Below are 25847 nucleotides of genomic sequence, written 5' to 3'. Positions count from 1 at the left end.
GCCAGAATTGGAGGAGTGCAGATATCTCGGAGGGTTGTGGGGCTGGAGGAGATTACAAATATAGGGAGGGGCGAGGCCATGGAGGGATTTGAAAACGAGGATGAGAATGTTAAAATTGAGGCGTTGCTTAACTGGGAGCCAATGTAGATCAGCGAGCACAGGGATGATGGGTGAACAGGACTTGGTGCAAGTTAGGACACAGGCAGCAGAGTTTTGGATGACCTCCCATTTACATAGGGAGGCCAGCCAGGAGTGCGTTGGAATAGTCAAGTCTAGAGGTAACAAAGGCATGGATGAGGGTTTCAGCAGCAGATGAGCTGAGGCAGGGGCGGAGTTGGTGATGTTGTGGAGGTGGAACTAGGCAGTCTTGGTTATGGCGCATTTAACACTTGTAACATTTTTTAACCTATGATAATATTCCTATAATCCTTTTCCCCTGTAGGCTTTGTACAGATTGTTTTTCTTGCTACCATTTTAATTTTCCTATTCATCCACTTTGGAGACTGTCTTTAGTTTTACCCTGGGTATGTAACTTGGCTGTGCCTTTCTTTTATGTATTAGGGCTACCACGGTACCAGCTGGTACTGAATCCTCAGTGTTGATTGAAGACTTCATCAATGTTAATTAACTAACGGTGAAGTCTACTTGTATGCCCCTTGTTTCTGTGTTAGACAGTCCCAGTTTTCTCATCTCATTACTGAACGACCCAGGAAGAAAGAGGCCTTCTGCATCAGTAGGTGTCAATTGTGCATAATCTCTGGTGCTGATGGACACTCTGAATTTCTCAAAATTCACTGGGATCTAGCAATTCCTCAAAAATCACTGGAATTTAGTTAGATGTGTGGGAAAAGGATTGGGCCGTTCTCTAGTGTAGGTAATACATTCCCGCCTCTCTGTCTGACTCAGCCTCCATTAAAGCACCTTTTGGATTTTAAACTGATGCTTCTCAAAACATTTTTTTGGAACATGAAATTCCTGATACGTAGGCCCACCTCATTGGAGGCCTGGTCTTGACAAAGAAGGTTCATGAGCTGTAAATAGTCAGTCAGCTCTAAATGATTTGGTACAATGAGGTCTACTTAGATTTCATAAGTTTTTGCCTTAAATTACTTTTCAGTTTTAGCTGGAACAGGATTCCAGTGACTCTTTTTTCTGCTACTTTACCTCTTAGCTCAAACTTCACCTGCACTCTGTAGGGTGCTAGCTAACTACATGTAAAGACCAAAATCTGTCCAGAAATTCTGGCGTATGACATTATAGCTTCAGAGAAGCTGTTCTAAGAACAATACACAAAACTTTCCCATCAAATTAGAGATCACTGCAATACTTTGGTTGCTGCATTTATTTGCATAATTTATTCAGTTCACAAGATACTTATGGATGAGGTATGCTATTTGGCCCATCTTAAAACATTCATTCAGAAAGTCCCTATAGTTCCCCTTCCCCCTCATGCTGCATGGTCTTTTCAATTTTGAAGTTCAGTCTCTTCATGCAGAAATTTTTCCTGGTGAGACTTCCTTTAACTGATGGCACAGAAACACTGAACAGTCACTTATGCTGCTTCCTCTGGAGCAAGAGCTAGTGAGTCTGCAGGAAGGTCACCTAAAGAATGAAGCTTCTAAGGAAAGTATCCCCCAATGTAAGGTTTTTATTTCGACTGGCATTAAAGTGACAGCAAGACCAATTCTTTTGAAACAATTTGGAATAAGTTTATTAAACGCACAAACTCATGCAAGTTTATTAAACACACACACTCGTGCACATCAAAACAATAGCCTACTGGTATCCTATGACTACTTGATTACAACTCGTAAGGTAATGCGTTAGATTTACACAGACTAGTACTTCCCTGAGTTAGGCAATGCACGTGGCCGTTTTCCTTGCTTCTTGGTGTGGTCTGTGGAGGGAGGGCTTCTTGTTCTTCCGCGTGGTCGCAGAGAGAGAGAGAGAGGGCACCATTGGTTCCTTGTTTTTATATCTTTTTAAAGTCCATTGTCTTCTAGTTTAAATTCTTAAGATGCCACGATTGGGTCTTAGATTCCGGCAATTCCTGATTGGCTTTCCTTTGAGCATGTTTCTGTCTGCAGTGGCTGGTGCCATTTCTTGCTTAAGTTAATTGTCTGTTGACACCTTTTAGTGGCTCTTGAGTTTCGATGTTGTCTCTGCAGGGGGTTTATCCTGTTATGTAGGTTTCCTTTGCTAAGTTTTGCACCGTTGCCTTACCCAGGGGAGATCTATACACACTTTATCTTATATTAATAGTCTCGAGTCCATCACACATACAAAACATATATTTTTATTCTTACACCAGGTGATTTTCCCTCGCCCATAGTGTGGATGATTAGTAATATCCCACAATATGTGGAAGTTGGCTTTCCATTGGAAAATGAGGAAGACCATAGCAAAGGCACATAGTTTTTTGAAGGGTGTATGTCATCAGAATATGTAGGAGCAAAACGTTATACATTCCAAAGGTGAAAAGCCAAGAACATTTTGCACATAATGGATAGAGGGTGAGGATATTTTAATATGACTGCCTAGAAGCCTTACTCCTCTCTCTAATTGCTTTATCCCTCGTGAAGGGATTTCCAGCCTTCAGTCATTTGCAATCAACTCTGCTGTATCCTGCCAAAGTAACTACTAACTTCAAAATAAATGTCTCCAATTTTACTTCAAAGTGACATGTTCTTCAAAATTCTATATTCAGCTGTAACAATTAGTAATGCATCCCTCAGGTCACATCGACACGAGGTTAGAACTTTATCATTAGACTCCGAGTCACCAAGATGTGGTTCTAAAGCCGATTTTGTCTATTTACCATTTTAAATACGGAATAAACTGGAAAGGGGAGGGAAAGTACAGCCAAATGTTGTAAACCTTCAAATAGACAACACTGTTATTGCATGAATGTAGTAGGATGGGGCTTGAGGAGTTGGCTGAATTAACTAACCACTGGTATGGGTGACCGTTTTGTGGAACACCTCTGTTCAGTCCGTAAGGGGGACCACGAGCTTCCTGTCGCCTGTCACTTTAATTCTCCACTCCACTCCCACTCAGACCTCACCGTCCTTGGCCTGAAGCTCAGCGTAAGCGCGAGGAACCGCGCCACATCTTTCGATTAGGCACTTTACAGCCCTCTGGACTCGCCAGAGTTCAACATTTTCAGATCATAACCTCGGCCCCTATCATATATATATATATATTTTTATCCACACTTTTTGTTTGTCTTTTCTTCTCTCCCACATGGCAGCTGTCTTTCATTCTGCCAGCACAATTTACATTTCATCTAGAGCCATCCTTTTGTTTCTTAACCTGTCCCATTACCATCTCCTTTTGCCTTGAATATCTCTTAATGTCTCTTAACCTCTCCTGCCTTCTATCCTATCACAGACCTTCCCTTTTGTTCTTTCATCCCCTCCCCCATTTCCCAGCCCCTACACTTGCTTAAAAATCTGTTCCATTTCCTGATTTTTTTTCCAGTTCTGACAAAAGGTCATCGACCTGAAACGTTAACTCTATTTCTCTCGTCACAGATGCTGCCTGACCTGCTGAGTATCTCCAGCATTTTCTGTTTTTATTTCAGATTTCCAGCATCTGCAGTATTTTCTCTTTGCATTATTATTGAAACGTGGTTCTGGGATGTACAATTGTAAACAATGTTTCATGAAAAGAAACTTTTCTGTGTCTATATCGTAGTCCAGGTAGAAACTAGTTTAAATTACTATTTAATGAATAAGATTGTCTTGCATTTGTTGTGCTCACTTCATAATATGCTGTTGTTGCAGGATCTAAAGAAGCACAGTATTATACACTGCGAACAGCAAAGGCCTTGGCAATGACTGCGCTGGATGTTGTGTTAAACCCAGATCTGTTGCAGCAGATGAAGGAAGATTTTAAAAAGGTTAAGTTACAGGAAGAAAGGGACAGAGTTGGAACAATACAAGTCTCTTGCAGTGGAGATTGAAATGGATGTCACTAAATAATAGTGATTGTTTTTAAAAAAAAAAAAAAAAAAATTACTGTGCACTATTGATGATTGGTTTACAATCCATCACAACAAACGATCACTGTCTTATGACCTAGGTAAAACTGCCAGAATAGGTTGGTAGTTTATTTTGCAGTTACATTGCTTAACATAGTCACCTGCAAAAGCAAGTCAAGTTCTGTAATGTAGCTATATACTCTTAGTCTGCTTAATATATTGAAATATAATTTAGAATTTCTGCAGCCCAGTGTTAAACATCTTGGATGTTTTTAATCTTACTTGGGAAATCTATTATGTGGTATAATTTTACAACCCAATTTACTGCAACCTGAAAAAATTGGTTTGGTATAGAATGGGTTTGTAGTTTCAATGTCACTAAGAAGAAAAATAAAATCCTCATTTATAGAAATCAGTAGCCAACTGTACTCGGTCTCAACCGAGCTATGCTTCAACATTAATTCTAGAAAGAATGTGTTCAAGATATTTGTCTTTTACACCTGTAATTTAACATATACAGACAGAATTATTTTTGCTTACTATTTGAAAAGAATAAATATATAGTTGTGTATGATCAGCTTTGAGGCTAGCATGCATTTTGTCAAACACACCTGTCATACTTGCAAATTTATTACAACTGATTGGTTGCTTGAATATGACATTTAATGAATATGAAAATTGAGCCAATCATAGCTGAACAAGTAGGAAACATACCAATGGGCACATGAATGAAAATTACCAAATTCAAACAACTACCAATATTTTTTATAAAAGGAATCCAAGAAATCGCTCAAACATTTTTTTGCAATGCTTTTCGGTTACTATTTCAACTTCTCACTGAGGTGAGAAACATGGCACTGATAGTTGGTACTGGCAATAAGCTTTGGAGCATAATAAAGATTAAAAACATTACAAAATCTATAAGAAAATTATGACATTTGTATAAATAAAATTTCTCACTTTGGACTGTGTCATGTGTGGATGATTAACAACTACAACTAATGTGGTACTGTAGGAATTAATGAATTCCTACGAATAACTGAGAACAACACAGGACAGCAATTAAACAGGACTTTACTCAAAGGAGATGCCACAGGGACTGCCTAGGCAGCCCTGTGGTTTGCGACGTGACGTCATCGCGTTTGCCCGCTTTTTCCCCACGCTCATAAAGGGGCCACGCCCCCTACATGCAAACCCTATATACAAAACACAGTAATGCCTAACACAATGGTACAGGTTTAGGCTAGTGTTAGAACATTGTTAAAGAGAATTATATAGTTATCCAGAGTCATTCAGTGGTTCTGCCACATGTACCCCCCAGAATTCGCTTTAACGGACAAAGTCAAACGGTGAGGGGGTCTGACAAGCCTGTCAGAACGACTCCTGTACTCTTGAGCCAGAGGCTGCTGGCGGTGTGGCGGGCGGTCGCACTTGATCAGCTGTAACGACGATGGGTGGCCGACCCCGTCTCGGCGGTTGTGCTGTCGCGACGGGGCGGTCGAGGTCTAAATGCGCTGGCTTTAAGTGGTCGACTGAAATGTGGTCCGGTTTGCCACCGACATCTACCATGAAGGTTTTGTCCCCTGCTTCCAACACACGGAAGGGACCAGTATATGGGGCCTTGAGCGGATCCCTGTGTGCATCATGGCGAATGAAAACGTATTCTGCCTTGTGAAGCTCTGTGGGAACGTGTGACCTTTGCGGCCCGTGGTGCGAAACATCTGGCCGCCTCTTGGTGAGTAGCAAGCTGGGCAGACGTGGACCATGGCTCTGTCGATGTTGGTAGGAAGTCCCCTGGGACTCGCAGCGGCTGACCATAGACAAGCTCCGCTGCTGAAGAGTGAAGGCCCAACAGGACCCACGGTAGCTTGTCTGCCCATCCAGCCTCCTGGAGGCTGGCCCTCAGGACGGCTTTCATTGAACAGTGGAAGCGTTCGTAGAGGCCATTCGCCTGTGGATGGTAGGCTGTGGTGCGGTGTAATTTGACACCGAGTCCTTGGGCTACTGCATTCGAGTTCGGAGGAGAACTGCGGTCCCCTGTCCGACGAAATATCTGCGGGCACTCCGAAACGGGCGATCCAGGAGGAAATAAATGCCCTGGCCACGTCCGCCGAATTAGTGGATGACGGGAACCGCCTCTGGCCATCTGGTGGTGCGGTCAACCATGGTCAGGATGTGTGAAAAACCATGGGAGGGTGGGAGTGGTCCAACCAGGTCCACATTGACATGGTCAAAACGTCGCTCCGTAACTGTGAAGGTGGCCAACGGAGCTTTGATGTGGCGCTGTACCTTAGCCTTTTGGCAGACCACGCAGGTGTTGGCCCAGTCGCGGACATCTTTGCGCATGCCATGTCATACGAATTTCGCTGACATCAGTTTCTGAAAGGCCTTCATTCCAGGGTGTGACAACCCATGTATGGCGTCGAACACTTTGCGGCGCCAGACGACCGACACGACAGGGCGAGGATCCTGTACGGAGATGTCACACAACAGCGTGGTACCTGCCGAATGGAACTTGACATCGGCCAACTGGAGGCCAGTGATGGCCATTCTGTAAGCCTGGACTTCCGGGCCTGAGGCTTGGTCCGCTGCCATGAGGGCATAGTTGATGCCCGAATGAACCGTATTGACGATCGCGCGGGAGAGGCAGTCTGCCACCAGGTTGTCCTTACCGGCCATGTACCGTATATCCGTGGTGAATTTGGATATGTAGGTCAGTTGACGCTGCTGTTGGGCTGACCACGGTTCGGCGGTCTTGGACATTGCAAAGGTCAGCGGCTTATGGTCCACAAAGGCGGTGAAAGGACGTCCTTCCAGAAGGAACCGAAAATGGCGGATGGCCAGAAAAAGGGCGAGCAACTCCCGGTCGAACGTGCTGTATGCTCTCTCGTTCTGCCGTAGTTGACGGCTGAAGAATGCCAACGGCTGCCACGTCCCGTTCACCCACTGCTGTTGCACGGCACCGACTGCGTAGTCCGATGCGTCGGTAGTGAGGGCGATGGTGGCTCCTGGCAGCAGGTGCGCCAGCATGGTGGCGTTGGCTAAGGCGCTTTTGGTGTTTGCGAACGCTCGGGCAATGTCATCTGTCCAGTCTACCGGGTTCTTGCCAGTCTTGCCCTTGAGGGCCTCGTACAGGGGCTGCATGAGTAGTGCCACCTAGGGCATGAAACGGTGATAAAAGTTTACCATGCCTAGGAATTCCTGCAGGGCCTTTATGTTCTGCGGGCGTGAAAAAGATGTCACCGCCTCTACCTTCGAAGGTAAAGGAACCGCTCCCTCTGAGGTGATGCGAGGCCCCAGGAAATCAATTTGGTGCAGGCCAAACTGACACTTGGCCGGGTTGATAATCAGGCCGTGTTGCCTGAGGCGTCGAAAAAGGGTGCATAGGTGACCAGTATGTTCTTCCTTGGTAGGACTGGCAATTAGAATATCGTCCAGGTAGACGAAGAGGAACTTGAGGTCCCGCAGCACGGAGTCTATCGGGCGTTGGAAAGCCTGGGCTGCGTTCTTTAACCCAAACGGCATCTGTAAAAACTCGAAGAGGCCGAATGGGGTGATGACTGCGGTCTTCTGGACGTCTTGTGGATGAACTGGGACCTGGTGGTAGCCCCGGACGAGGTCGACTTTTGAGAACACGGTGTTCCCTGCCAAATGGGCAGAGAAATCCTGGATATGGGGGATCGGGTACCAATCAGGAGTGGGGGTGTCGTTTAGCCGTCGATGGTTGCCATCCGCTGCCAGGCTTCGGGACGATATGGAGGGGTGAAGACCAGGGACTATTCGACCAGCGAATAATCCCTAACCGTCCCATGGTTGCGAACTCCCCCTTTGCGACCGCCAGCTTGCCAGGTTCCAGGCGCCGGGCCCGCGCGTAGGCCGGGGGGCCGTTGGTGGTGATGTGGTGTTCCACACCATGTTTCGTGGCTGTGGAGGAGAACGTGGGTCTTATCAGGTCGGGGAATTCGCCGAGCAGGCGAGCGAACTCCTCAGGAGTCGGGAACGCACAGGAGACGGTACATGACGTAGTGTTACTGCGGTAACACCGAAGAGAATCAAAATTTGCTGCGTTGATCAGCCGCCGGTTCCTGACGTCGAACAGGAGGCTGTTGGCGCACAGGAAATCCGTGCCGAGGAGGGGCTGGGAAACTGGCCGTAACAAAATCCCAGTGAAAATGTTGCCCCCCGAGGCACACCTCCACTCGCCGTCTGCCGAAGGTCCGGATCGCTCCGCCATTGGCCGCTTCAGGGGTGGGGCCGTGATTCCCCGTCTGCACATCGAGGGCGGACGCGGGTAAAATGCTGCACTGCGCTCTGGTGTCGCACAGAAAACGACGACCGGAGAGAGTATCGGTGATGAACAGCAATTTTCCTGCGTTGCCGATCGCCATTGCGGCCGCGGGGTGCCCATTAGACCCATTCCTCGGTGGTCGCAGTGTCAGTTGTTTTTTTTTGGGAAAACTGCAGGGAGGGCGGCAACGCTTCCCCTTCGCGCCGAACTGCGCATGGTAGAAACACAGCCCAGCAGGCTGACGAGCTGGGGCGGCATCTGCGGGGGATGGGTGCCTCGTGGCGGCGCAGTACATAAGAACATAAGAAATAGGAGCAGGAGTAGGCCATACGGCCCCTCGGGCCTGGTCCGCCATTCAATAAGATCATGGCTGATCTGAATCTAGACTCACGTCCACTCCCCGTAACCCCTAATTCCCTTATCTGCTAGGACAATGTCTATCTCCATTTTAAATTTATTTAATGTTGCAGCTTCCACAGCTCTCTGGGGTAGCAAATTCCATAGATTTACTACCCTCTGAGTGAAGAAGTTTCTCCTCATCTCAGTTTTGAAAGGGCAGCCCCTTATTCTAAGATTATGCCCCCTAGTTCTAGTCTCACCCATCAGTGGAAACATCCTCACCGCATCCACCCGATCAAGCCCCCTCACAATCTTATATGTTTCGATACGATCGCCTCTCATTCTTCTGAACTCCAATGAGTAGAGTCCCAACCTACTCAACCTTTCCTCATACGTCAACCCCCTTATCTCTGGAATCAACCGAGTGAACCTTCTCTGAACCGCCTCGAGAGCAAGTATATCTTTTCTTAAATATGGAAACCAAAACTGCACGCAGTATTCCAGGTGTGGCCTCACCAATACCCTGTATAGCTGCAGCAAGACTTCCCTGTTTTTATACTCCATCTCCCTTGCAATAAAAGCCGAGTTACAGCGAAAATTTTGTCAGCCTCCGCAGCGAGTGTTGCGCAGTCTTCTATTTCAGATCTGGCCAGGGCAGCTTGTACCTGTTCAGGCAGTTGGCTGAGGAAAATCTCGCGGAATAGGAAACATTCCCGTTCTGAGCCCAGGGGTGTGAGCATTTGGCTCATCAACTCTGAAGGCTTGGAGTCCCCGAGCCCAGGCATCGCGAGTAGTCGACGGGCGCGCTCCGATTTTGTGAGCCCGAAAACCTGCAGGAACCGTGCTTTGAGGGTTTCATACTTGCGCTCCGTTGGGGGGTTTTCGAGGAGGCTGACGATCCGAGAGGCGGTAGAGCTGTCGAGTGCGGAGACCACATAAAGATATTTGGTCTGATCCGCATCGATGTTCCTCAGGGCGAACTGGGCCTCGACCTGAATAAACCACGAGGGCACTTGCTGCTCCCAGAACTGCAGTAGCTTTAGTGAAATGCCGTTTGCTTCCATGCTGTGCTCTTTTGTGAAAACGTTCACAAAAACGGGGTCACCAATGTAGGAATTAATGAATTCCTACGAATAACAGATCGACACAGGAGAGCAATTAAACAGGTCTTTACTCAAAGGAGATGCCACAGGGACTGCCTGGGCAGCCCCGTGGTTTGCGATGTGACGTCATCGCGTTTGCCCGCGCTCTTAAATGGGCCACGCCCCGTACATGCAAACCCTATATACAAAACACAGTAATGCCTAACACAATGGTACAGGTTTAGGCTGGTGTTAGAACATCGTTAAAGAGAATTATATACAGTTATCCAGAGTCATTCAGTGGTTCTGCCACAGTACTACAGTTTTGAAAATGGTTCACCCATTGAGTACGCCACTACAGTTGCTGGTTCTGGAAGAGGAAGGTCTGATCAGGCATCAGGAGTTCTGTTTACATCTTAATCAGTCAAGCTGTAGCTGCCTTCACCCACCCATCTTTGTGTACAGACTACCTACCGTGACATGTCAGAAGAGATTGGCCTAAGAAAGCTATGACTCTGAAGGAAGACGGTGACAAAAATATGCAGCATCCTGGAGTCGGAACTTCAGACCAGTTCCAGAACAGGGACAGCTCTGCAAGTGGCCATCAACGTGGCAAGTTTATGCCTCTGGTTTCTTTCATGCAACAACTCAGGATCTCCTAAATCTCACAACCTTCAGTGCACTGATATTTCAACAGGGAGCAGATACCTTCTTTGTCAAGAAGAACTCATTCATCAATTTCCTCATGGACACCAGCTAGTGAATGAGAGCCTGCATTTTATTATGGAGCAGGTTGTTGCCACCATTGTGTGAAGAGTCAGGAAAAGCTGGGCAGATGAATGCTGAGTAAGGGGAGGCGGTGGCGTAGTGGTTATGTCACTAGACTAGTAAACCAAATGCTCTGAGGATATGGGTTCAAATCCCACCACGGCAGCTGGTGGAATTTTAATTCAATTCAATTCAATTTAATTCTGGAATTAAATGTTAGTCTTAGTAATGGCGACCATGATACCATTGTCGATTGTTGCAAAAACCCATCTCGTTCACTAATGTCCTTTAGGGAAGGAAATCTGCCATCCTTACCTGGTCTGGCCTACATGTGACTCCAGACCCACAGCAATGTGGTTGACTCTTAATGCCCTCTGAAATGGCCTAGCAAGCCACTCAGTTGTAAACAACCGCTACGAAAAACAATAAGAATAAAACCGGACGGACCACCCGGCATCGGCACCGGAAACAACAACGGCAAACCCAGCCCTGTCGACCCTGCAAAGTCCTCCTTACCAACATCTGGGGGCTTGTGCCAAAATTGGGAGAGCTGTCCCACAGACAAGTCAAGCAACAGCCTGACATAGTCATAATTACCGAATCATACCTTACAACCAATGTCCCAGACACCACCATCACCATCCCTGGGTATGTCCTGTCCCAGTGGCAGGACGGACCCACCAGAGGTGGTGGCACCGTGGTATACAGTCGGAAGGGTGTAGCCCTGGGAGTCCTCAACATTGACTCAGGACCCCATAAGGTCTCATGGCATCAAGTCAAACATGGGCAAGGAAACCTCCTGCTGATTACCGCCCTCCCTCAGCTGATGAATCAGTACTCCTTCATGTTGAACACCAATTGGAAGAAGCACTGAGAGTAGCAAGGGCACAAAATGTCCTCTGGGTGGGGGACTTCAATGTCCATCACCAAGAGTGGCTCGGTAGTGTAATGTATGTACCTTTAAGGGGAGAACTACTTTTTACAGCTCCTGTATACTGTAGTACCGGCAGTGACCACACCTGTATATAAACCCTGAGTAGGGATCTGTACACTTAGTTCTAGAGTAACCCTCATTCAGTAAACACCTGTTGATCGTTCCCTGCAGTCTCTTGTCTGATTATTGAAGGACACAACAACAAGATACACGGATCTAACATTGGCGACGAGCAGATTCAAACCTACCTGCAACTCTGCATCACCTCCCAGGGATTCGCTCCTGGAGAACAGTGGAAGAAGGCCGAGTCCAGAAGCACAGGCGTCGACCACGGGAAACCCCCCAGTCATCCAGCGGTGATTTGAGCATCGCAGGGGAGGCTGTCGAGAGCCAGGCTTGGCTTTCCAGTCACGGTGGTCCAGCGAAACGGGCTGGCAACAGGTACTGCGCAGACCCTTCCCGGACAGCGGCGGCTCGAGCCGACCGACGGCACAGAAAAAGGCCGAGCAGCGTCGATGGGGGAGAGAGAGTGGGTAGAGCGCACAGGGTGCAGCCGGTGTTCAGGACCGAGCGGCGTCAACGAGAGAGAGCAGAGCGCAGCCGGTGTTCAAGGGCCAAGCAGCGTCAACGGGGGAGAGAGGCGCGCAGGAAAACGCGCAGAGCGCAGCCGGTGTTCAAGGGCCGAGCAGCGTCAATGGGGGAGAGAGGCGCGCAGGAAAACGCGCAGAGCGCAGCCGGTGTTCAAGGGCCGAGCAGCGTCAGCGGGGAAGAAAGGAAAGCACGTGAGACACCATTTTAAGCCGCAGCGGGGAAGAAAGGAAAGCGCGGGAGATGCCATTTTAAGCCAGTCTAACCACACCCAAAAATGCCAAAGAGTGGCAGTATCACAGCGTTCGACAATGAAGTCGAAGATTGGACGACATATGTCGAACGCATAGAAGTATACTGCAAGGCGAATGAAGTGCCAGATGACAAGAAAGCGCTGGTATTGTTGAATTCAATGGGTGCAAAAACGTATGGCTTACTACGAAACCTAGTAACCCCAGAGAAGCCAGTAGAAAAGGATTTTGAAAACATAGTGTCAATCCTATAGGACCACTTAAACCCCACACCGCTGCTGATAGCAGAAAGATTTAAGTTTCACAAAAGGAACCAGCATAAAGATGAAAGTAATGCTGAGTATTTAACGGAACTGCGCAAGCTATCGAAACACTGCCAGTTTGGAACAGGACTAGCAGATACTTTAAGGGACAAGTTTGTGTGTGGGCTTCAAAGTGAAGGAACCCAGAAACGGCTTCTATCAGAAAAGGATCTTACGCTGGACAAGGCTTTCAGCATTGCTGTATCACACGAAGCAGCAGCACGGGGCGCTGCAGAGATACAACGGAGACCGCAAGAATATGGCACAAATGAAATGTCATACGGAACAGTGAAGTGCTATCGCTGCGGCAGAACAACACACGACCATAATGATTGCTGGTTCAAGGACAAAGTGTGCAGACAATGTGGAAAAGTAGGACACATAGCAAGAGTCTGCAGGTCGGGAAAGAAATCCAGCAGCAAGAAATCTCCACAGGAGAAGTACAAGAAGGTACATAAGGTGACGGAGAGTAGTTCAGACGAACAGAAAAGTGATACAGACTCCGGAAGCAAGGAGCTGGGTTGTCTGAAACTACATAATGTGATCAAAACGGAGGATCACCAAACTATCTGGGTCACGCTCAAGATAGCAGGAGTCCAAGTGAAAATGGAATTGGACACAGGATCAGCCCTAACAGTCATAAATCGAAGGGACTACAAGCGGCTATTCTCACATATACCCTTGAGAGATACAAAGATTGACTTGAAGACGTACACGGGGCAAAAAGTCTACCCCAAAGGAAAAATAAGGGTGAACGTTATATATAACAGCAAGGAAACACCAAAAATGGACCTATATGTATTGCCAGATGGAGGACCACCACTACTAGGATGTGAATGGATCCGGAAGATACAGCTAGATTGGCATTCCATACAAGCACTGACTGTAGATGCCAAAAAGGATGACGGCGTCACACCTGGACGACTGTCAAAAATGCTAACTGACACAAAAGAAGTGTTCCCGCAGGGACTCGGAACACTAAAAGGCATAATAGCGACGATCAAAATAGAGGAAAATGCAAGCCCAAAGTTTTTCAAGCCCAGACCGGTATCTTATGCGATCCGCCCAGCCGTCGAAGCAGAGCTGGAAGGTTTGGAACGTTCAGGAGTACTGTCCAAAGTGGACTGGAGCGAGTGGGCTACACCCATCGTTCCTGTAATGAAGAGGTCGTTGAGTAATACGCCTGGGGAACCAAAGAAGGTTTGCATCTGTGGGGACTTTAAGGTGACAGTGAACCCAGTCCTTCACACTGTACAATATCCGCTTCCGCGGATTGAAGATATTTTCGCCTCACTATCGGGAGGGAAACACTTCACTAAGATTGATCTGGCCCAGGCGTACCTGCAAATGGAGGTAGAAGAAGCCTCGAAACAGTACCTCATGATCAACACTCATAAAGGTCTCTACCAATACAACCGGCTGGTGTTCGGTGTAGCATCAGCTCCGGCTATTTGGCAAAGGGCAATGGAACAAGTCCTGCAAGGGATTCCAGGGACCCAGTGTTATTTGGATGACATCCTGGTCACGGGCGAAAATGACAGTGATCACCTCACCAACCTGGAGCAGGTGCTCACTAGATTGAAGGAATATGGGCTCCGAGCTAATCGCCACAAATGCGAGTTTTTCCAGAAGCAGATCTCGTATTGTGGCCACGTTATTGATAAAGAGGGGTTACATAAGTCCCCTGAAAAGATTGAGGCAATAGTCAAGGCTCCAGCACCGGAAAATGTGTCACAACTGAGGTCGTTCCTCGGGCTGGTGAACTACTACCATAAGTTCTTGCCGAATTTGTCTACCGTACTACACCCACTGAACACCCTACTGCAAACAGGGGTACCATGGAAGTGGAGTGACGAATGTAAATGAGCTTTCCAGAAGAGCAAAGCATTGATCACATCAAAGGAGGTGTTGGCTCATTTCAACCCAGCACTACCAATTCGGTTGGCATGCGATGCATCACCCTATGGCATTGGAGCGGTGCTGTCGCACAAATTCCCGGACGGCTCGGAGAGGCCAGTAGCCTTTGCGTCTCGGTCACTAACCTCAGCCGAGCGTAACTATGCCCAGATTGACAGGGAGGCCCTCAGCCTAGTGTGGGGAGTGAAAAAGTTCAATCACTGTCTGCACGGGCAGAAGTTCACTTTGCTGACTGACCACCAACCACTTGTCTCCATCTTTAATCCAAAGAAGGGCGTTCCGGTGATGACTGCGCAATGGCTACAATGATGGTCCCTTTTTCTAGGGGCGCACCAATATGAAATCGAGTATAAGGGCACGAAACAACATGGAAACGCAGATGGGCTATCACGCCTGCCACTGCCTACTGCGGAGGAAGCACCAGCAGTGGATCCTGTCGAAATATTTCATTCGACTATAATTGAATGCTTGCCAGTAACTAACGCTGGTATAGAGAAGGAGACCCGAAATGACCCGACACTGTCTCGGGTATATGATTTGACGGTGAAGGGATGGCCAGCACATGGTGACTCACTGTTGCCAGCATTCTCATCCAGAAGAGAACAGCTGTCAGTATGCCAGGGGACCTTGATGTGTGGATCCCGAGTGGTAATTCCACCCAAGTTAAGGGAGAGAGTGCTCAATGAGCTTCCTGAAGGTCATCTGGGAGGGGTGAAAATTAAAAGCCTTGCTAGGGCTTATGTGTGGTGGCCAAGGATCGATCAGCAAATCGAGGACCTGACAAAGAGCTGCTCAGGATGCCAGAAGGTCCAAAATGCACCACCACATGCCCCTCTACACCCATGGGAGTGGCCCTCATCTCCATGGCAACGGGTGCATATTGATTTTGCTGGTCCATTCATGGACTCAATGTTTTTAATAGCCATGGATGCGCACTCGAAATGGCCTGAGGTGATCAAAATGTCCTCCACCACCACAGAGAAAACTATTGCAGTCCTATGGGCCATTTTTGCCAGGAACGGCTTGCCAGAGCAGATTTGCTCTGATAACGGACCACAGTTTGTGTCCGAAGAGTTTCGAAGATTTATGAAAAGGAATGGGGTAAGGCATTACACATCCACACCGTATCATCCAGCCACAAATGGATTGGCTGAGAGGTTCGTACAAACCTTTAAAAAAGCAGTAAAGGCCATGTGCGATGACGACATTCCACTGCAGCATAAGGTGGACAATTTCCTGTTAGCCTACAGAAATGCGACACATGCAGTCACCAACCAGGCCCCGGCCATGATGTTCTTTAACCGAAGGTTGAGATCTCGTCTGGATTTGCTCAGACCAAATGTACAAAGAGATGTTGAGAATAAGCAATTCCAGCACATCAATGAGAAGCCGACAAGGAGCTTCAATGTAGGGCAACCAGTCTTGGCCCGCGACTACCGAACAGAGAAATGGCAACCAGGAACGATATGCACACGGCAGGGGCCACTAATGTACACAGTGGATGTTGGGGAGAACATTGCGAGACGCCATGTTGACCAGATCCTAGAGTCACAGGAACGAGTGAACCCCATGTCTCGCCCATACGTACCTGGTGATGAACCCGATGTACAGGTAGCATCTACCCCAGAAACAGTAGAATCGGAAGCGGATGAAGCAACCGACGACAGGGGGCCAGAATCACCTCCACACCAAGAGCAAGACACTCGGGAAAGGCGCTATCCAGAAAGGATCAGGAAGCCTCCCCAAAGACTGAATTTATAAATAGACTATTTTCAGTTAATGTTGCATGTTGAAAGTGTTAATTGTAATTAGTTTGATATTTAATTGTTAAATGAGTGTTATGGTACTGTTAATCTAAAAGGGGAGGAATTGTAATGTATGTACCTTTAAGGGGGAACTACTTTTTACAGCTCCTGTATAATGTAGTACCGGCAGTGACCACACCTGTATATAAACCCTGAGTAGGGATCAGTACACTTAGTTCTAGAGTAACCCTCATTCAGTAAACACCTGTTGATCATTCCCTGCAGTCTCTTGTCTAATTATTGAAGGACACAACAACAAGATACACGGATCTAACAGGTAGCACCATAACTGACCGAGCTGACCGAGTCCAAAAGGACATAGCTGCCAGACTGAGTCTGCGACAGGTGGTGAGGGAACCAACAAGAGGGAAAAACCTACTTGATCTCGTCCTCACCAATCTACCTGTTGCAGATGCATCTGTCCATGACAGCATTGGTGGAAGTGACCACCGCACAGCCCTTGTGGAGACGAAGTCCCGTCTTCATGTTGAGGATACCCTCCACCGTGTTGTGTGGCACTACCACCGTGCTAAATGGGACAGATTTTGAACAGATCTGGCAACTCAAACTGGGCATCCATGAGGCGCTGTGGGCCATCAGCAGCAGCAGAATTGTGTTCAACCACAATCTGTAACCTCATGGCCCGGCATATCCCTCACTCTACCATTACCATCAAGCCGGGAGATCAACCCTGGTTTAACGAAGAGCGCAGGAGAGCATGCCGGGAACAGCACCAGGCATACCGAAAAATGAGGTGTCAACCTGGTGCGGCTACAACACAGGACTACTTGCATGCCAAACAACGGAAGCAACATGCGATAGACAGAGCTAAGCGATCTCACAACCATCGGATCAAATCAAAGCTCTGCAGTCCTGCCACATCCAGTCGTGAGTGGTGGTGGACAATTAAACAGTTAACAGGAGGAGGAGGCTCCAAAAATATCCCCATCCTCAATGATGGTGGAGCCCAGCACGTGAGTGCAAAAGACAAGGCTGAAGCATTTGCAACTATCTTCAGCCAGAAGTGCCGAGTGGATGATCCATCTCGGCCTCCTCCTGAGGTCCCCAGCATCACAGATGTTAGTCTTCAGCCCATTCAATTCACGCCACGTGATGTCAAGAAACGGCTGAAGACACTGGATACTGCAAAGGCTATGGGCCCTGACAACATTCCGGCAATAGTACTGAAGACTTGTGCTCCAGAACTAGCTGCGCCCCTAGCCAAACTGTTCCAGTACAGCTACAACACTGGCATCTACCCGGCAATGTGGAAAATTGCCCAAGTATGTCCTGTCTACAAAAAGCAGGACAAATCCGACCCGGCCAATTACCGTCCCATCAGTCTACTCTCAATCATCAGCAAAGTGATGGAAGGTGTCGTCGACAGTGCTATCAAGCGGCACTTACTCAGCAATAACCTGCTAACTGACGCCTAGTTTGGGTTCCGCCAGGGCCACTCAGCTCCTGACCTCATTACAGCCTTGGTCCAAACATGGACAAAAGAGCTGAACTCAAGAGGTGAGGTGAGAGTGACTGCCCTTGACATCAAGGCAGCATTTGATCGAGTGTGGCATCAAGGAGCCCTAGCAAAACTGAAGTCAATGGGAATTAAGGGAAAACTCTCCATTGGTTGGAATCATACCTAGCACAAAGGAAGTTGGCTGTGGTTGTTGGAGGTCATTCATCTCAATCACATGACATCATTGCAGGAGTTCCTCAGGGCAGTGTCCTAGGCCCAACCATCTTCAGCTGTTTCATCAATGACCTTCCCTCCATCATAAGATCAGAAGTGGGGATGTTCGCTGATGATTGCACACTGTTCAGCACCATTCGAGACTCGTCAGATACTGACGCAGTCCGTGTCCATATGCAGCAAGACCTGGACAACATTCAGACTTGGGCTGACAAGTGGCAAGTAACATTCGCACCACACAAGTGCCAGGCAATGACCATCTCCAACAAGCGAGACTCTAACCATCTCCCCTTGACATTCAATGGCATTACCATCGCTGAATCCCCCACTATCAACATCCTGGGGGTTACCATTGATCAGAAACTGAACTGGACCAGCCATATAAATACTGTGGCTACAAGAGCAGGCCAGAGGCTGGGAATTCTGCGGCGAGTGTCTCACCTCCTGACTCCCCAAAGCCTTTCCACCATCTACAAGGCACAAGTCAGGAGTGTGATGGAATACTCTCCACTTGCCTGGATGAGTGCAGCTCCAACAACACTCAAGAAGCTCGACACCATTCAGGATAAAGCAGCCCGCTTGATTGGCACTCCATCCACTACCTTCAACATTCACTCCCTCCACCACCGGCGCACTGTGGCTGCAGTGTGTACCACCTACAAGATGCACTACAGCAACTCGCCAAAGCTCCTTCAACAGCACCTTCCAAATCCGCGACCTCTACCACTTAGAAGGACAAGGGCAGCAGACGCATGGGAACATCACCACCTACAAGTTCCCCTCCAAGCCACACACCATCCTGACTTGGACCTGTATCGCCGTTCCTTCACTGTCGCTGGGCCAAAATCCTGGAACTCCCTTCCTAACAGACTTGTGGGTGTACCTACACCATATGGACTGCAGCAGTTCAAGAAGGTGGCTCACCACCATGTTCTCAAGGGAAATTAGGGATGGGCACTGTAGTGTATGTACCTTTAAGAGAGAACTACTTTTACAGCTCCTGTATACTGTAGTACCGGCAGTGACCACACCTGTATATAAGCCTTGAGCATGCCTCTGTACCCCCAGTCTTGAGACTACCCTACTCCAGTAAACACCTGTTGATTGTTAAGTTACAGCATCCGTGTAGTTATTTGAAAACATCATATTCTCAGAATCACGGATCCAACAGTGGCGACGATTGTCGATTCAAATCTACCTGCAACTCTGCATTTCCCTTCAAGGATTCGCTCCGGGAGGGCGGTGGATGAAAGTCGAGGCCAGAAGCACGGGCGTGGACCACGAGCAACCGGCCAGTCGTCTGGCAGAGAGTGAACATCGCAGGGGAGGCTGTTGAGAGCCGGGCTTGGTTCCCCAGCCACGACGATCCAGCAACAGACTGACAACAGGTACAGCGCAGACCCTTCCCAGACAGCGGCGGCTGGAGCCGACCGACGGCAGAGAAAAAGTCGAGCAGCGTCGACGGGGTAAGAGAGAGGGTGAAGCGCACAGGGCATAGCTGGGGGTTGAAAACCGAGCGGCGTCGAGGAAAAACAAAACGGAGATAAAGAGGGTAAAGCAGCAGCCGGGTTCAGGACCGAGCGGCGGAAACGGGGAAGGCGCACAGAAAAAAAAATGCGCAGAGCACAGCCAGGGCTCAAGGGCTGAACAGTGTCCACGGGGAGAAGGGAGAGCGCGGGGGATGCCATTGAGCCGCGGAGAAGAAGGAAGAGCGCGGGAGACGCCATTTTTAGAAGCCGCAGCGGAGAAGAAGGGCGAGTGCGGGAAGAAAGGGAAGCGCGGGAGACGCCATTTTGTGCCAGCGGAGAAGAAGGGAGAGCGCGGGAGACACCATTGTTGACAGTTAAATTACACCCAGGGATGCCAAAGAGTGGCAGTATCTCTACGTTCGACAATGAAGTCGAAGATTGGGCGACATATGTGGAACGTATTGAGGTGTACTGCAGGGCGAATGAAGTGCCAGATGCTCGGAAAGCACTGGTTTTGTTAAATTCCATGGGTGCAAAAACTTATGGCTTACTGCAAAACCTAATAACCCCAGAGAAGCCCGTGAATAAGAATTTCGAAAGCATAGTAGAAATCCTACAGGACCACTTAAACCCCACACCGCTGTTGATAGCAGAAAGATTTAAGTTACACAAAAGGAACCAGCATAAAGATGAAAGTAATGCTGAGTACTTAACGGAACTGCGCAAGCTATCGAAACACTGCCAGTTTGGAGTGGGACTAGCAGATACGTTAAGGGACAAGTTTGTGTTTGGGCTTCAAAGTGAAGGAACCCAGAAACGGCTTCTATCAGAAAAGGATCTTACGCTGGACAAGGCTTTCAGCATGGCAGTATCACACGAAGCAGCCGCAAGGGGCGCTGCAGAGATACAACGGAGACCACAAGAATATGGCACCAATGAAATGTCATATGGAACAGGGAAGTGTTATCGCTTCGGCAGAACAACACACGACCAGAAGGATTGTTGGTTCAAGGACCAAGTGTGCAGACAGTGTGGAAAAGCAGGACACATAGCAAGAGTCTGCAGGTCAGGGAAGAAAACCAACAGCAAGAAATCTCCACAGGAGAAGTACAAAAAGGTACATAAGGTGATGGACAGTAGTTCAGACGAACAGAAAAGTGATACAGACTCCGGAAGCAAGGAGCTGAGTTGTCTGAAACTACATAAGGTAACCAAAATGGAGGATCACCAGACTATCTGAGTCACACTCAAGATAGACGGAGTCCAAGTGAAAATGGAATTGGACACAGGATCAGCCCTAACAGTCATAAACCAAAGGGACTACAAGCGACTATTTTCACACATACCCTTGAAAGCTACAGAGATTGTCTTGAAGACGTACACGGGGCAAAAAGTCTACCCCAAAGGAAAAATAAGGGTGAAAGTGATGTACAAAGGCCAGGAAATACCTAAAATGGACCTATATGTATTGCCAGATGGAGGACCACCACTACTAGGACGTGAATGGATCCGGAAGATACAATTAGATTGGCATTCCATACAGGCACTGAAGGTTGAGGCCAAAAAGGATGACGACGTCACACCTGGACGACTGTCAAAAATGCTAACTGACACAAAAGAAGTGTTCCAGGGGGGACTCTGAACACTAAAAGGCATAACAGCAATGATTAAAATAGAGGAAAATGCAAGCCCAAAGTTTCTTAAGGCCAGACCAGTGCCTTATGCGATCAGACCAGCCGTCGAAGCAGAGCTGGAAGGGTTGGTACGTTCAGGAGTACTGTCCAAAGTAGACTGGAGCAAGTGGGCTACACCCATCGTTCCTGTAATGAAGAGGTCGTTGAGTAATATGCCTGGGGAACCAAAGAAGGTCCGCATCTGTGGGGATTTTAAGGTGACAGTGAACCCAGTCCTTCACACGGTACAATATCCGCTTCCACGAATTGAGGATATTTTCGCCTCGCTATCTGGAGGTAAACGCTTCACCAAAATTGATCTAGCCCAGGCGTACTTGCAAATGGAGGTAGAAGAAGCCTCGAAACAATACCTCACGATCAACACTCATAAAGGTCTCTACCAATACAACCGGTTGGTGTTCAGGGTAGCATCGGCTCCGGCTATTTGGCAAAGGGCGATGGATCAAGTCCTGCAAGGGATTCCAGGGACCCAGTGTTATTTGGATGACATGCTGGTCACGGGCAAAAATGACAGTGATCACCTCGCCAACCTGGAGAAGGTGCTCACTAGATTAAAGGAATATGGGCTACGAGCTAATTGCCACATGTGCGAGTTTTTCCAGATGCAGATCTTGTATTGTGGCCACGTTATCGATGAAGAGGGGTTACATAAGTCCCCTGAAAAGATTGAGGCAGTAGTCAAGGCTCCAGCACCGGAAAATGTGTCACAACTGAGGTCGTTCCTCGGGCTGGTAAACTACTACCATAAGTTCTTACCAAATTTGTCTACGGTATTACACCCACTGAACACCCTACTGTAAACAGGGGTACCATGGAAGTGGAATGATGAACGTAAACGAGCTTTCCAGAAGTGCAAAGAATTGATCACATCAAAAGAGGTGTCGGCCCATTTCAACCCAGCACTACCAATTTGTTTGGCATGTGATGCATCACCCTACGGTATTGGAGCGGTGCTGTCGCACAAATTCCCAGACTGGTTGGAGAGGCCAGTAGCCTTTGCGTCTCGGTCACTAACCTCAGCCGAGCGCAACTATGCCCAGATTGACAGGGAGGCCCTCAGCCTAGTATGGGGAGTAAAAAAATTCAACCACTATCTGCATGGGCAGACGTTCACCTTGCTGACTGACCACAAACCACTTGTCTCCATCTTTAATCCAAAGAAGGGCGTTCCGGTGATGACTGCACAACGGTTACAAAGGTGGTCCCTTTTTCTAGGGGCGAACCAATATGAAATAGAATATAAAGGCACGAAACAGCATGGAAATGCTGATGGGCTATCACGCTTGCCACTGCCTACTGTGGAGGAAGCACCAGCAGTGGACCCTATCGAGATATTTTATTCGTCAATAATTGAACGATTGCCAGTAGCTAACACGGGTATAGAGAAGGAGACCCGCAATGATCTGACACTGTCTCGGGTATATGATTTGACGGTGAGGGGATGGCCAACACATGGCGACTCACTGTTGCCAGCATTCTCATCCAGAAGAGAACAGCTGTCAGTATGCCAGGGGACAGTGATGTGTGGATCCTGAGTGGTGATTCCACCCAAGTTAAGGGAGAGAGTGCTAAATGAGCTTCATGAAGGTCATCTGGGAGGGCTGAAAATGAAAAGCCTTGCTAGGGCTTATGTGTGGTGGCCGGGGATCGATCAACAAATCAAGGACCTAACCAAGAGCTGCTCAGGATGCCAGAAGGTCCAAAATGCACCACCACATGCCCCTCTACACCCATGGGAGTGTCCCTCCTCTCCATGGCAACGGCTGCATATTGATTTTGCTGGTCCATTCATGGACTCAATGTTCTTAATAGCAGTGGATGCTCACTCGAAATGGCCTGAGGTGATAAAAATGTCCTCAACCACTACAGAGAAAACGATTGCAGTCCTACGGACCATATTTGCCAGGAACGGCTTGCCAGAGCAGATTTGCTCTGATAATGGACCACAGTTTGTGTCTGAAGAGTTTCGGAAATTTATGAGAAGGAATGGGGTAAGGCATTACACATCCGCCCCGTATCATCCAGCCACAAATGGATTGGCTGAGAGGTTCGTACAAACCTTTAAAAAGGCGATAAAGGCCATGTGCGACGATGAAATTCCACTACAGCATAAGGTGGACAATTTCCTATTAGCCTACAGAAATGCGACCAACCAGACCCCGGCCATGATGTTCTTTAACCGAAGGTTGATATCTCGTCTGGATTTGCTCAGACCAAATGTGCGAAGAAATGTTGAGGATAAACAATTCCAGCACATCAATGAGAAGCCGACAAGGAGCTTTAATGTAGGACAACCAGTCTTGGCCCGTGACTACCGAACAGAGAAATGGCAACCCGGAACGATATGCACAAGGCAGGGGCCATTAATGTACACAGTGGATGTCGGGGAGAACATTGTGAGACGCCACGTCGATCAGATCTTAGCGTCACAGGAATGAGTCAACCCCATGTCTAGAGTACCTGGGGATGAACCCGACATACCGTTAGCATCTACCTCAGAACCAGTAGCAGTGGAAACTGATGAACTAACCGACGAAAAGGGGCCAGAATCGCCTCCGCACCAAGAACAAGAACCTCAAGAAAGGCGCTATCCAGAAAGGATCAGGAAGCCGCCCCAAAGACTGAATCTATAAATGGACTATTTTTGTTTAATGTGCATGTTAAAGTATTAATTGTTATTTGAATATTATGGGTACTGCTAATCTAAAAGGGGAGGAATTGTAGTGTATGTACCTTTAAGAGAGAACTACTTTTACAGCTCCTGTATACTGTAGTACCGGCAGTGACCACACTTGTCTATAAGCCTTGAGCATGCCTCTGTACCCCCAGTCTTGAGACTACCCTACTCCAGTAAACACCTGTTGATTGTTAAGTTACAGCATCCGTGTAGTTATTTGAAAACATCATACTCTCAGAATCACGGATCTAACAGGCACTAAATGCAAGCCTAGCCAGCGATGCCCACATCCCATCAATGAATTAAAAAAAAAATCAAAATTATCCAGTTCAACTATGGCTCATCATCTTGAGCCAGTCACAGACAAGAGCCGAAAAGCAATATAATGAGACACACACTGCAATAGGGTCATAGGGAGCAGACTATCAAGATGTTGAAGCAAAGGATCGGATGTCAGGACTATCCTGCAATACCCACTCAATCTGTGAAGTTCTCCAAGATCATTTTGGTCTGTGGTCTCTTGAACAAGTTTGCCATCTGAAAATGGAGGTCCAGCCGCAACCAATAGTATCGAATAAAACTGAGCAAATGTGTACAAAGCCTCATTTGAGATTGGAAGAGTCTTCAGTCAAGTTTTCAATGAATGACACCATTACTTAAGTGCCTATTACCAACCAATGCACAGTAATCTCTACATGTGCCTAATAAGTGGAACAATAAAGTATCCCACTATTACTCTCAGCCTTACATCTACTCCTGGACAACTATCTGATACTGCAATAATCTCAAATAAGAACATAAGAAATAGGAGCAGGAGTAGGCCAATCGGCCCCCCGAGCCTGCTCCGCCATTCAATAAGATCATGGCTGATCTGATCCTAACCGCCAATCTACTATCACTGAACCATCTCCTGAATCTAACAGAATTAGACACACGAAATAGGAGCAGGATCAGGCTACATGGCCCCTGGGCCCGCTCCGCTACCCACAGGGCCATGACCAATCCGAACCTAGACTCCTGTCCAAATTCCTGCCCGTTCCCCATAACCCTTAATTCCCTTTACTTCTAGGAAACTGTCTATTTCTGTTTTAAATTTATGTAATGATGTAGCTTCTACAGCTTTTTGGGGCAGCATATTCCATGGACCTACCACCCTCTGAGTGAAGTAATTCCTCCTCATCTCAGTTTTGAAAGAGCAGCCCCTTATTCTAAGACTATGCCCCCTAGTTCTAGTTTCACCCATCATCGGGAACATCCTCCCCGCATCCACCCGATCCAACCCCTTCACAATCTTATATGTTTCAATAAGATCGCCTCTCATTCTTCTGAACTCCAATGAGTAGAGTCCCAATCTACTCAACCTCTCCTCATATGTCCATCCCCTCATCCCCAGGATTAACCGAGTGAACCTTCTTTGTACTGACTCGAGAGCAAGTATGTCTTTTCTTAAGTATGGACACCAAAACTGTATGCAGTATTCCAGGTGCGGTCTCACCAATACCTTGTACAACTGAAGCAATACCTCCCTATTTTTATATTCTATCCCCCTAGCAATGAAAGTCAACATTCCATTGGCCTTCTTAATCACTTGCTGCACCTGCATACTAACCTTTTGAGTTTCGTGCGCCAGGACCCCCAGATCCCTTTGTACCTCAGTACTTTCCAGTTTCTTGCCATTAAGATAATAACTTGCTCTACGATTTTTCCTGCCAAAGTGCATAACCTCACACTTTCCAGTATTGTATTCCATCTGCCAAATCTCTGCCCACTTACTTAGCCTGTCTATGTCCCCTTGCAGGTTTTTTATGTCCTCCTCACTCACTACTTTCCCTCCCATCTTAGTATCATCTGCAAACTTTGATATGTTACACTCGGTCCCCTCCTCCAAATCGTTAATATAGATTGTAAAGAGTTGGGGACCCAGCACTGACCCCTGTGGAACACCACTAGTTACTGATTGCCAGTCCGAGAATGAACCATTTATCCCAACTCTCTGCTTTCTGTTAGATAGCCAATCCTCTATCCATGCCAGACTATTACCCCCAATCCCGTGATTTT

At 47.7% G+C, this 25847-nt stretch overlaps 1 protein-coding gene across 2 annotated transcripts in view; it reads left to right on the top strand.

Moving 5' to 3' along the window:
- The window catches only part of LOC147112876 (peptidase M20 domain-containing protein 2-like), a 214112-nt gene that overhangs the window by 42445 nt on the left and 145820 nt on the right, over nucleotides 1-25847 (top strand). Inside the window, exon 7 of one of the 2 annotated variants that reach the window (XM_085997641.1) lies at nucleotides 3786-4948. The exons of the other annotated variant lie outside the window; for it this stretch is intronic. Coding sequence (XP_085853767.1) covers nucleotides 3786-3964 — 179 coding nt within the window. The 3' untranslated portion in view covers nucleotides 3965-4948. Of the gene's footprint in view, nucleotides 1-3785; nucleotides 4949-25847 lie in introns of those variants that run through there. 2 annotated transcript variants of the gene reach the window in all.

The sequence above is a fragment of the Somniosus microcephalus genome, chromosome 9 (genome assembly GCF_052327205.1).
Source record: "Somniosus microcephalus isolate GS21.2 chromosome 9, FLI_Smic_1.0, whole genome shotgun sequence".
Lineage (NCBI taxonomy): Eukaryota > Metazoa > Chordata > Chondrichthyes > Squaliformes > Somniosidae > Somniosus > Somniosus microcephalus.
The sequence above is the reverse complement of the archived record's forward strand: the minus strand, read 5'-3'. Positions and strand labels throughout refer to the sequence as shown.